At 38.2% G+C, this 13,392-nt stretch overlaps 1 protein-coding gene across 1 annotated transcript in view; it reads left to right on the forward strand.

Annotated features, from left to right (window-relative positions):
• The first annotated feature begins 1,923 nt into the window (after positions 1-1,923).
• LOC103670484 (olfactory receptor 1J4-like) overlaps positions 1,924-13,392 on the forward strand; it is a 34,052-nt gene continuing 22,583 nt past the window's right edge. The window contains exon 1 of the mRNA XM_008698938.2: positions 1,924-2,889. Within this exon, the coding sequence (XP_008697160.2) occupies positions 2,393-2,889 (497 nt within the window). The 5' untranslated portion in view covers positions 1,924-2,392. The remainder of the gene's footprint in view (positions 2,890-13,392) is intronic.

The raw sequence follows: 13,392 nt of genomic DNA on the forward strand, positions 1-13,392 counted from the left end.
TGTACAATGCGGATATATGTATGTTTTCTTCATGAATTTTCTGTGTGTGTGTGTGTGTGTGTGTGTGTAATTGACTCCCAGTCTTATTCTTTTCCTCCCTTAGACAAGAGCACAGAAGTCTAAATAAGTGTTGCCCCTTTAAACAAGGGCAGGGAGTTTGTGTGTGTGATCTGGGATCTCCTAATCAGTCCCATTGAACTCAAGTATTTGCTCCACTCTCTTTCTGTAACTCCCACATTTTCATCCTTGGGCAGACATCATAGTTAAGTAAATGAGATTGTGTAGTCTGAAGAGGGAGATATATGCTCCCCAGTCTGAGTGAGAAGTTTCCTGAATTTACTCATGACCAGCAATAGGTAAGAGGTCTTGAAATGTCAGCTCAATGTGTGATTATGTGTGATATTGCATTTTGTTTATAAGTCATATTTTAAAATATGGTTCCAAATGTTAGAGTGCATTGTTGTTGTATGTTTCATGTACTTGCCTTAAGGGCCTCTGGTTCTTTTCTATGAACTCAACTACTTTTTTAACTGTGTTTCAACAGTGGCTATATATAAATATAATACTGCATTAAGCAGGCAGGTTCACATGCATTTCCAGCCCTGGACAGGTGTTATGTACTAATGGGTATAACCTCAGTGTCTACAGTACGGCAGACCGGGGCCCAATCTTCAGTCTGGCTCTTATATGTTTTGTGATCTTAGGAAGTGACTTTCTCTGGCTCAGATTCTTCACTGGCAAAGGAGAGGTAACCATTCTTACTTCATCATGCTATTTTGAGGATAAATGAGGCAATGCACACAAATTATTCAGCACCATGCCTGGAACAAAATAAGTGGAATAGGAGGAATTTTTATTATTTTTTTCCCGAATCTGATGTTTGTGTCATAGAGGTTCCTATTTCACCATTGTCTGGAGTAGGACAGGTAGAATTCTGAGAAAACAGATCCATCTAAAGGCTCTTTCTCATACTTCGAGGTCATGGTCTGACATCTTTTCCATGGCTAATGGCCCATCTGTCTCCTTCTAAATGTCCTGCCTGAATCAAGGTTCCTGGTTGGTCCTGGCCCTCTTGTTTTCTTCTGGTTTCTCAGTAAGGACTGACACAAGCTATGTCAGTGAGCAGGCATACCTTCACATAAAAGTCAAGTCATTGTCCTTCTTGGTAGCCATGAACTGAGAAAACCAGTGCCCCTGAGCAAGGTTGTGGTCCTTGAGGAGGACTCCCTGTCCTGTTCCTACGCTTGAGTGAGAATGTCAGTCTTGATTTCCTCTTCAAGGGTATGTGTTTATCCTAACCTCTAGTCAAATGTCCAAATAGATACTAAATCTGGAATCCACCACCAAAAAGCGGAGTCAAGGGGGGTAAGTCAGTAATCTTTTTAGTTTCAGTTGTTGTATCTATAAAATGAGGACATGAAGTTTGCCTTGTGAACTGAACAGTCCCTAAATATTTACTTACTTTTTTCAGAGAAGTCAAAGCATGTGAAAGTCCTTTGTATATTGTATGATGTATAAATGTGAGTGGTAAATTTTTCTTAGAGGGAGTTAAGGACATTTTGGATAAAGGTAGCTGACATATAGCTTCTCCGGACATTCTAACTAATGAGGGTATAATTTCTATGCAGAGTGGTTGAAAGTATGCATTCTTGTCAGACATATGTTGTGATTCTATCTGTTGCACTTAATTGTGTGTACTTTTGCACATTTAAATAATGTATGTATTTGTTGTCTCATAGTTAAAATGACTATAATAATACCATTTGTTAGGACTACGGTGAGGTTCTGATATGAAGGTACACGTAAAACACTTGAAATAGTGCCTGATGCTATTCTCAATGTTGGTTTGAAAAACTGTCTTGGACACTTTTGGTAACAGGGAATTTTAAATGACTTAAAACAGGTAGGACCCAGCCAATTATACTGAGTGCCTGTGATGAAGCTAATTCTGTTCCAACTTAGGGAGCTTCGCATCCTTTTTAAGAGGAAATGACTCATATCTCTTTCCTGGTGCCCATTTCACATTTTGATCTTAGTAAATTATTTGGGTTTGAACCTGGCTTGATATAAAGATATAAACTCCTTGAACATAGAGACTTACCATTTCTTGTTCATTGCTATGTACTCAATATACGAAAGATGTTGTTCAATAAATATTTGTTGAATAAAGAATAAAAGTCTTTTGTTTGGCGAAAAACCTGGCTAATGTGATAGTTTCATGTATCATTAGTGCTAGAGATGGGCAAATTAACTCATGCAATAACAGTTGTGAGAAATAAACAGAAAGGTAGCTAAAATTAAGAATTTTCATAGAAAAGACCTTACTATAATGTTATGACATGTTCACTGACATTTCCCACTTTCTCCAATTGCCAGCAGAGATAAGAACAGCATGAGGCTGAAGAATCAGAGCAGCATGTCCGAGTTCCTCCTCCTGGGGCTCCCCATCCGGCCAGAGCAGCAGGGCGTGTTCTTCGCCCTGTTCCTGGGCATGTACCTGACCACGGTGCTGGGGAACCTGCTCATCGTCCTGCTCATCAGGCTGGACTCTCGCCTCCACACTCCCATGTACTTCTTCCTCAGCCACTTGGCCTTCTCTGATATTTCCCTTTCATCTGTTATAGTTCCAAAGATGCTCATGAACATGCAGACTCAGCAACAAGGCATTCCCTATGTGGGGTGCATTTTTCAGATGTATTTTTTCATAGTTTTTGGTTGTCTCGATAACTTCCTTCTTGCAGTGATGGCATATGACAGATATGTGGCCATCTGTCAGCCACTCCACTACACCACTATCATGAGGCAGGAGCTGTGTATCTCATTAGTAGCTGGGTCCTGGTTCTTCTGTTGCATCCATGCCCTGTTGCACACCCTCCTCTTGGTCCAACTGCCCTTCTGTGCTAATAACACCATCCCCCACTTCTTCTGTGACCTCACTGTGCTCCTGAAGATAAGCTGCTCAGACATCTCTCTCAATGAGCTGGTCATCTTTACTGAAGGAGGAATGCTTTTCATCCTGCCTTTGAGTAGTATCTTGGGCTCATATATTCGTATAGGAACAACTGTCCTGAGGATCCCCTCTACTAAGGGACTCTTTAAAGCCTTTTCTACCTGTGGCTCCCATCTTTTTGTGGTGTCTCTATACTATGGGACACTTGCAGGTGTTTACTTTTTCTCCTCATCAAGGGACTTCAAAGACAAAGACATTATTGCTTCAGTCATGTATACAGTAGTTACCCCTATGTTGAACCCCTTCATCTATAGCCTGAGGAACAAAGATATAAAACAGGCCCTAGAAATATTTGTCAAGAGGGATAACTTTTAAGTGACAATCACTAAATCTGATTATTGCGCTCATGCACATTGAGATATATCTCCTAAAACTTTTATATAGTTGCCAACTCTATGTAACTTAAAATGAATATACATTCTGCTGTCATGTATAGTGTTGTTAATATGTCCACCAGGTCAAGTTTGTTACTTGGATTGTTAAATATTTTTTATCCTTAATTTTTTCCTCCTTGTTCACTACCTCTTATATGTGCAAAATCGTATGTGAAGCATGCTGCCAATTGTAATTGTGCATTTATTTTTTCCCCTTTTAGATATACCCAGTTATTGCTTGTGTCGTTTATATACCATGTTATTGAGGACATGCAGATTCAGCATCATGATCTGCTCTTGTGTACTGATTCTTTAATGCACTTACATTGGCTTCAAACTGAATGTGAACATCTCTTTCAACTCCCCATTCAATGACATCACATTGGTAGATTGAAATCAGCCATACTGGAAATAATTACACTATGGAAACTGGCAAATGCTACAAAGCAAGGTTCCTCTGAGAGCTATTTTTATTCATTTAACAGCACACCACTGCATTTATAAATAGGAGATATTTCTCTTTATTTCTAGCAGCAGCTCCTGCCTTAACATCTCATCTACTTCTTCTGATTATTAGTATACATGTATCAGCTTTCTTTTGGTTAGTGTTTACACAGTATTTTTTTTATGTTCAGTTAGCCAACATATAGTACATCATTAGTTTTTGATGTAGTATTCAATGATTCACTAGTTGTGTATAACACCCAGTGCTCATCACAACACGTGCTCTCCTTAATACCCATCACCTGGCTACCTACATGGTATTTCTTTTCCAACAATTTTCTTTAAACTGTTCTATGTCCTTATATCTGCGACACGTTCCTTGTTAGCACTCTGAAGTCAGGCTGTGTTTTTGTTTTGTTTGTTTTTTTTTTAAGAAATAGCTGTGTTCTTTTTATATAGATTCATAATCATTGTAGTTCTGGAGAATTTGATCTTGTAACATTTAATATAATTATGATATATTTGAATTTATATTTTTCATATTACTATATGTTTTCTTTTAAAAAATTTTTATTTAAATTCAGTTAGCCAACATATAGTACATGATTAGTTTCAGATGTAGAGTTCAGTAATTCATCAGTTGCATATAACACCCAGTGCTCATCACATCATATGCCCTCCTCAATGCCTGTTACCCAATTACCTCATCCCGCCACCCACCTCCCCTCCAGCAACCCTCAGTTTGATTCCTACAGTTAAGAGTCTCTCATGGTTTGTCTCCCTCTCTGATTTCTTTCCATTCTCTTTTCCCTCCCTTCCTCTATGGTCCTCTGTCCTGTTTCTTATATTCCACGTATGAGTGAAACTATATGATAACTGTCTTTCTCTGACTGACTTATTTTGCTCAGTATAATACCCTTAAGTTCCATCCATGTTGATGTAAATAGTAAGATTTCATCCTTTTGGTGGCTGAGTAATATTCCATTTTATATATATGCCACCTCTTCTTTATTCATTCATCTGTCTGTGGACATCTGGGCTCTTTCCACAGTTTGGATATTGTGGACATTGCTACTATGAACACTGGGGTGCAGGTGCCCCTTCAGATCACTACATTTGTATCTTTGGAGTAAATACCTACTAGTCCAATTGCTGAGACATAGGGTAGCTCTATTTTTAACTTCTTGAGGAACCTCCATACTATTTTCCAGAGTGTCTATACCAGCCTGCATTCCCACCTACAGTGTAAGAGAGTGTTTTATGCAAACAATGAATCATGGAACACTACATCAAAAACTAAGGATGTACTGTATGGTGACTGGCATAACATAATAAAAAAAACCCAAATAAATACATATTTTGTTATTCTATTCCCCCTATTAACTTATTAATCATATGTTGCTATTATTATTATATATTTTGTCTGTGCTTTATGCTGAGATGACATCTTTCTTTCTCTTTTAGATTTTAAATGTACTATAATATAGATGCATGAAATTTATAACTTTAACCACTTGAGGTACACAATTCAGTGGCAGTTAGTACACTTCATCACCACCATCTCTTTCCTGGACCCCATGGAAGGTAACTCCATGGAAGATCAATGCAATTGAGTACTTTGCAGCTATGAAAAAATAATGACAAAGACACCTACGAACCAGTGTGGAGGGATGGCTAAGATATCTTAAGTGGAAAAAAACAACGTATAAAAGAGCATCTATAGCTCACTACATTTTTTTTATAGTTCACCACTTTCTGTATAATAATGAAGGAAAAATAAAATATACATTTATCTGCCCATTCAAGCAAAAGAAACACAGGAAGAATAAATCAGAAACTAGTGAGATTGCTTACTTACAGGAGGTAGGTAAGAATGGGGAAGAAAGGATGGGGAGATGAGTTAATTTACTTGTATGGTTTTGACCAGGTTATCTTTTACCTAGTAAAAATATATAGAAGAGGACAGGGAATAAAGCAAAATAGAATAAAACAAAACAAATGAACCAAACTATATTTCAAACTAATATCATAAGTGAATTAAAGGGGTAAATAAAATACCTAATCTAATTACTGAACACAGAATTTCTTATCTATATATTCACAGTGAAGAAAAAACTGTAGACCAAGATTTTAGGCTGTAGTTAGTTTGTCATTACAGTGGAATGAGTTGAAAATTCTGAAATTAGTTAGCATGTATTCAGAGATTCAGTAAATAAGTAACATACTGTAGAAAAGGGAATGGCTCCTTCCTATCAGGGAATGGTGCTATGTACATGGAAAAAGGGAGGCTGGAAAGAATTCTAGGGTGTCAAACTGGAATTGGAGATATCTATTTGAACTCATGGGTATTAATATGTACAAATAGATTGAAATTTATATATTATATATTAATATCGATACTTTTCCCAGTCCTCCATTCTTTCTTTCCTTTTTTTTTTTTTTGATTTAAGAGTTCTTTTTCTCTTAGTTTTTTTGACTGTTTCCTTGGCTGTGCAGAAGCTTTTTATCTTTTTTTTTAAATTATAATAATATTTTTTTATTATATTATGTTAGTCACCATACAGTACATCCCTGGTTTTTGATGTAAAGTTCAATGATTCATTAGTTGCGTATAACACCCAGTGCACCATGCAGTATGTACCCTCCTTACTACCCATCACCAGCCTATCCCATTCCCCCACCCCCTCCCCTCTGAAGCCCTCAGTTTGTTTCTCAGAGTCCATAGTCTCTCATGCTTCATTCCCCCTTCTGATTACCCCCTCCTTTCTTTATCCCTTTTTTCTCCTACCGATCTTCCTAGTTCTTATGTTCCATAGATGAGAGAAACCCTCCATTCTTTCTGTCTCTTCCTTGACCCACCTCCTATGAGTAAACATTTCTTTAGTTTATTAGTTTGTGGTTTCTATTTCCTGTGTTTCTTTTACATTTATTTCCTAGCTGCATTCTCAGATCATGTAGAGGCCTTGTAAGCTATGAGCACAACTAATGCCAAATGTGCTCTTTACCATTCTCCTTTAAAAGGGACCAAGGTTAGCCCTCTGGAGAGGTCTCTGTACTGCAGGATACCAGGCACATACTCTCACTCTGGCCCTAACCCTAACTCTAGATCTGAGGGGAAAAAAGATGTGGCGCACGTGCACACACACACAGAGGAATATAACTCAGCTATCAAAAAGAATGAAATCTTGCCATTTGCAACAACATGGATGGAGCTAGGGAGTATTATGCTAAGCAAAATAAGTCAGTCAGAGAAAGACAAAGACCACATGATTTCACTCCTATGTGGAATTTAAGAAACAAAACAAAAGAGCAAAAGGAAAGAAAAAAAGAGAGAGAGAGGCAAACCAAGAAACAGACTCTAAACTATAGAGAACATACTGATGGTTACCAGAGGGGAGGTGGGGGGGGATCAGTAGGTGATGGGGATTAAGGGGTGCACTTTTTGTGATGAGCACTGGGTGTTGTATGGAAGTGTTGAATCACTATATTGTACACCTGAAACTAATATTACATTGTATGTTAACTAACTGAAACTTAAATAAAAACAAAACTAAACTAAAAGGGACCAAAGTTACCTAGAAAAATGGCTGATTCCAGGACTGGGGCAAGGACATGACAAGATTATCCAAGAAAATTTTGCTGAGCCTGAAAGGAAGTGCTCAATGAATCAGAGAGATTCAAGAGCCAGCTTGAAGGGGGTCCCACCGGCCAAATCTGAAATAGTGTGAGCCTCAAAATGAAGAGCAAAGGCAACGGATTATAACTAAAAGAATAAATAAGAATCCATGAGTCCACAATATATATAAATCAATGAAAAAACAAACAAGTGGGGGATGAGGGAGAGTTCCTTCTTATATACAATTAATAAATGTAGAAGAAATGATAGAATTAGAAAATCACCATTTGGCCACCACGTTTGCAATAATTTTTTTTTTTTTTTGGTATAAGAATCACCAATGGATGTTAAACATAGTGGGTGAAATTTTAATAAGAAAAAGTTACAGTTATATAGTTTTAAAGATATATCTGAAGTCCATAGTATGGACTCTGGGAAAAAAACTGAGGGCTTCAGAGGGGAGGGGGGTGGGAGATTGGGATAGGCCAGTGATGGGTACTAAGGAGGGCATATATTGCATGGAGCACTGGGTGTTATATGCAAATAATGAATCATGGAACATTACATCAAAAACTAAGGATATACTGTATGGTGACTAACATAACATAATAAAAAATTATTATAAAAAATAAATAAAGAATATATTCAAATGATATTGATTAATTACAAAAGTTAAAATAGTAACTTTATAGTAGAGAACCTAGCTGGTGTTGTTCATTCAACCTTGCTGTCACGGTACTCATGGGGGCTGTAAATGTATCTCTTCTAAAAGCTGTAACTTGGCTAGGTCTTATTAACACTTTTAACTTACCTTTCTTTTCTTGGTCTCATTTTATGTTTCTTCTCATATTTATGCTCACCTGATTGTTCTTTTTCCCCACGTGCTGTCTGAATTGTGTGTGTTAATGTTTTGCAGTGAAACTACGTGCCCTCCTATACCCTGACGTTCTCTGTAAGCTTGTGAAAATTTCGTGTCCATTTCCCTGGGCTCTAAGAAGTTTTAAAGTCTTCATTTTTTCTTTTTAACCCTATCTGGTATTGATATCAACACATATCTATCTGAGTTTTCACAATCCAATAGAGCTCACTTATTTCATGTGCGAGAAATCCAGAAGTCACCAAACTGCTATATCTACGAAAGAGATGAGAGTCGCTACTGCAGCTGGCATTCATCAAGCATTAAAATTACTCAGCCATCAAAAAGAACGATTTCTCAACATTTGCTGCAACATGGACAGCACTGGAGGAGATAATGCTAAGTGAAATAAGTCAAGCAGAGAAAGACAATTATCATATGGTTTCACTCATCTATGGAACATAAGAAGTACGAAGATCAGTAGGAAAAGAAAGGGAAGTAGAAGGGGGGGTAAACAGAAGGGGGAATGAACCATGAGAGACTATGGACTCTGGGAAACAATCTGAGGGCTTCAGAGGGGAGGGGGGTGGGGGAATGGGATAGGCTGGTGATGGATAGTAAGGAGGGCACGTATTGCATGGTGCACTGCGTGTTATACGCAACTAATGAATCACTGAACTTTACATCAAAAACTAGGGATGTACTGTATGGTGACTAACATAATATAATAAAAAATATTATTATAATTTAAAAAAAGAAAAGAAAAGATAAAAACCTTCTGCATAGCCAAGGAAACAGTCAAAAAAACTAAGAGGCAGCCCACAGAATGGGAGAAGATATTTGCAAATGACACTACAGATAAAAGATTAGTATCGAAGATCTTCAAAGAACTTCTCAAACTCAATACACGGGAAACAAATAATCAAATCAAAAAATGGGCAGAAGATATGAACAGACACTTTTCTGATGAAGACATACAAATGGCTAACAGACACATGAAAAAATGTTCAAAATCATTAGCCATCAGGGAAATTCAAATCAAAACCACACTGAGATACCATCTTACACCGGTTAGAATGGCAGGAAACAACAAATGTTGGAGAGGATGTGGAGAAAGGGGATCCCTCTTAATAGATAATATCTTAAAAAATCAGATGAAGTGCTTGCTTTCATTTCTACTCTTCCCAACTCCTCAGAAACATTTATACAGTCCATCTTTTCTACTGTACACATTCTTATGGGTTTGTAGAAGTCATGTGTTTAGTTTTAATTCGCATTCATCTGATAACCCATGTAGTTTATTGCCTCTACTTATGCTTATTGGTAATTTGGGTAATTTTATCCTGTGCTTATGGGTAATTGTAAATGGTCTGTTCTTAGTCATTTGCTGCTGTTTCATTGGGTAGTCTGTTTTTTCTCATTGGTTTCTAGGAGTTCTTCATGTCTATGTATATTCCTGGATATAAACCCTTTGCTGGATATATGTATTGACAATGTATTCTTTTGTAATGCAGCTTGCTTTTTCTTTTCTTTTTTTTGATTTTTCAAGGTTTTTTTAAAATTACATTCAATTAGCCAATGTAGTAGTGTTCAACAATTCAAGGCTTGCTTTTTCTTTTTCTTTTTTCTTTTTTTTTTAGTTTCAGAAGTAGAATCAGTTGCATACAACATCCAGTGCTCATTACTTCAAGTGCCCGCCTTAAGTCCCATCACCCACTTACCCCATCGCCCCATCCACCTACCCTCCAGCAACCCTGTTTCCTATAGTTAAGAATCTCTTATAGTTTGTCTCTCTCTCTGTTTTCGTCTTGTTTTATTTTCCCTTCCTTTCCCCTATGTTCATCTGTTTTGTTTCTTAAATTCCACATATGAGTGAAATCATATTATATTCTTCTTTCCCTGACTGACTTATTTTGCTTAGCATGTTGGCTTCCTTTTCCATAATCTTTATGGGTCTTTTGATGAATTATGTATCTCAATGTAGTCATTATATATTAAGATTATGTATCTTAATGTAGACATATCTATTAATTTTTTCCTATGTGTCTTACTTCATATCCAATTTAAGAAATTTTTGTTTCCCAAAAGAAACTGAAGATATCCCCCTAAGTTTTTATATTAAAAAGATTCTTCTTTGGGGCACCTGGGTGGCTCAGTCAGTTAAGCGTCCGACTCTTGATTTTAGTTCAGATCATGATTTCAGGTTCATGAGACTGGGTCCTGTGTTGGGCTCCATGCTGAGCATAGACCCTGCTTGAGATTCTCTCTCTCTCTCTGCCCCTCCCACCCTGCTCATGTGCTCCCTTTTTCTCTCTCTTTAAAAAAAAAAGATTCTTGTTTTTCTTTTCATGTGTGTCTAAAATCTATAGGGTTTCACTTTTGGTGTATGTTTTAAGGTACAGACACAAATTAATTTTCTTCTGTATGGATAGAATTTATTAAAAATTCCATCTTTCTCTGACTGATCAAGTTTGCAACATAACAAACTTCTCTGTATTCTATCTGAGTAAATCAGTTTTTAATTTTTTGTGCTAGGGCTCACTTATCACAGCACAGATAATCAAGATGCATTGTATAGCAGTTCTAGTTACAGTAGACACAAGAATGTGGTAAAAAGATTAGGTCAAGATAAATGGTTTACATAAATGTTGCATCTCAAAGGTAGATGGGGTAATTCCTATGTATAAAATTCATAAAAATTTTTTAGGATATTTAAATAAAAGGTACTATTATAAAATAATATATTACTTTGACCTTTATCATTGCTCAAATGTATTGCCTTGCTTAAGAGTACAAATTATAGTTGACAGCACTAATTTTCCAAACAATAAATCATTTCCATGAAAACTGCATGGTACTGAGGGGGCACAGATTCTTTTAATTCTTGAGTCTCTAGTGAGTACAAAATACTCTGTCTCTTGTATTTTGTGCATTTTGTCACTTTACAGGTTTGCCCTAATTAGGGCTTGGTTAAATGATGTTGCTAAAGTCAGAGAGTAATAGTTAAGAACATAAATTAAAAATTAAAACATATAATTTGTATTAAAACACTTTAATTTCTTAAAAAATTGAATGCACTGTGGTGAACTGAACCTCTTATTAAGAGCATCTTTAAATAGTCCCTAAAATTCAGAATAATGTTATCAGTCAAATCTAGAAGAAGAAAAAATTCCATCCTTTCTCTATTCCACTTCAATATTGTCTTTGTTGTGGATCAAATGACTGAATATAAGTTACCGTGACTCTTTTTTCTTCTTGAATTTCCATTTGAATTTTAGATTCTGCTTGACAATTACAAAACAAAACTATTAATACTTTATTTAGAATGCTATTTAAAACATAAAACAGGTCATCTGTGAAGATGGCGGAGGAGCAGGGGTCTTAAATTTCGTCTGGTCCCAGGAATGCAGCTAGATAGCTATCAGACCATTCTGAACACCTACAAACTCAACTGGAGAATGAAGAAAAGAATGGCAGCAACTCTATGAACAGAAAAGCGACCACTTTCTGCAAGGAACCCAGTTTAAAACAAGAGTTGAGCTCCAGCTCGGTGTTCCAAGATGGCGGAGGAGCAGGAGACCTAAAGTTCATCTGGTCCCAGGAACTCAGCGAGAGAGCTACCAAACCATTCTGAATACCTATGAATGCAACTGGAGAATGAAGAAAAGAGTAGCAGAAACTCTATGAACAGAAAAGTGACCACTTTCTGCAAGGAGGAGAAAAGATGGTGGAGGAGTAGGGGACCCCTTTCTCAGCTGGTCCCAAGTCCAGCTGGATATCTACCAGACCATCCTGAAAACCCATGGAATCAGTCTGAGACACAGGAAGATACACCTGGATCTCTACAAACGAACATCTCCAGCACTGAGTATTGAGGTATCAAATGGGGAGCTGTGAATCCGCTCAGATATAGGAAGATAAACGGAAGGGGGAGGGAGTCTCGGCGCTCGGGAGCTGGGAAGCAATAGCCACTTGTGCTCAGGAGCAGGCTGACTCGAGGACCGGCACCGTGAGAGAGCAGACTGAGCCTGGGAACGTGCGTGTCCAAACTGAAAACCAGAGCTCCAGAGTGTACACTCGAACTAGACTGAAACTGAGAGCTCGGGAGTGCGCGACCAGACTGAAAACCGGCACTCCAGAGCGCACGCAAGCCATACTGAAACAGGGAGATCGGGAGCTCGGGAGCGTGTGTGGGAACCGGGGCGGCTGGCAGTGTTAGAAGCACAAAGGACAGAGACGCGCCAGCCCTGGAAGTGAGGGCTGGGACACAGGCTGTGGGACGCACATCCCGGGTTGCTGCAGGGTTTTTAGCAGCACCGATAGAAACAGAGTTAAAGTGGCCAAGAGAGTTCAGTGGAGAGCGGACTGCGATCTCTCTGTTCTTTGACAGAGGCTAGGATACGGCCACTGCTGCTCTGACTCTCAGAAGAGGCACAGAAAACCGCCAGGGAAAGCCACCAGAGAACAAAAGCCTGGAAATACCGGCCCACAGTGTGCCCAGCCCCATACCCCCTCGCAGGGGATGGGGCAACTCTACCCAAACAGGGTTTCCTGAATATCAGCGCAGCAGGCCCCCTCCCCCAGAAGGCAGGCTGAAAAATCAGGAAGCCGACATCCCTAAGGTCCCTATAGAACAAGTGACACTGCCTGTGTCCTGGTCAATAACTTGTGCTCTGGGCATCCCCACAACCTCTCCTCATCAGAATGATGAGAAGGAGAAATCCCCCCCAGCAAAGAAAAGATAATGAGTCTGTGGCCTCTGCCACAGAACAGATGGATATGGATATAACCAAATTGTCAGAAATGGAGTTCAGAGTAACAATGGTCAAGATGATCTGTAGGCTTGAGAAAACTATTAATGAAAATATTAATGAGAATATAGACTCTCTAAGGGCAGAAATGAGAGCGAGTCTGGCAGATATTAAAAATGCTATGAATCAAATGCAGTCTAAACTAGACGCTCTGACAGCCAGGGTAAATGAGGCAGAAGAACGAATTAGTGAATTGGAGGATGGGATGGTAGAAGAGGAAGTTAAAACAGAAACTTGGCTCAAAAAAATCCAATCTCAAGAATGTAGATTACGGGAGATTA

The sequence above is a fragment of the Ursus maritimus genome, unplaced genomic scaffold (assembly GCF_017311325.1).
Source record: "Ursus maritimus isolate PB19 unplaced genomic scaffold, ASM1731132v1 scaffold_17, whole genome shotgun sequence".
Taxonomy (NCBI): Eukaryota; Metazoa; Chordata; class Mammalia; order Carnivora; family Ursidae; genus Ursus; species Ursus maritimus.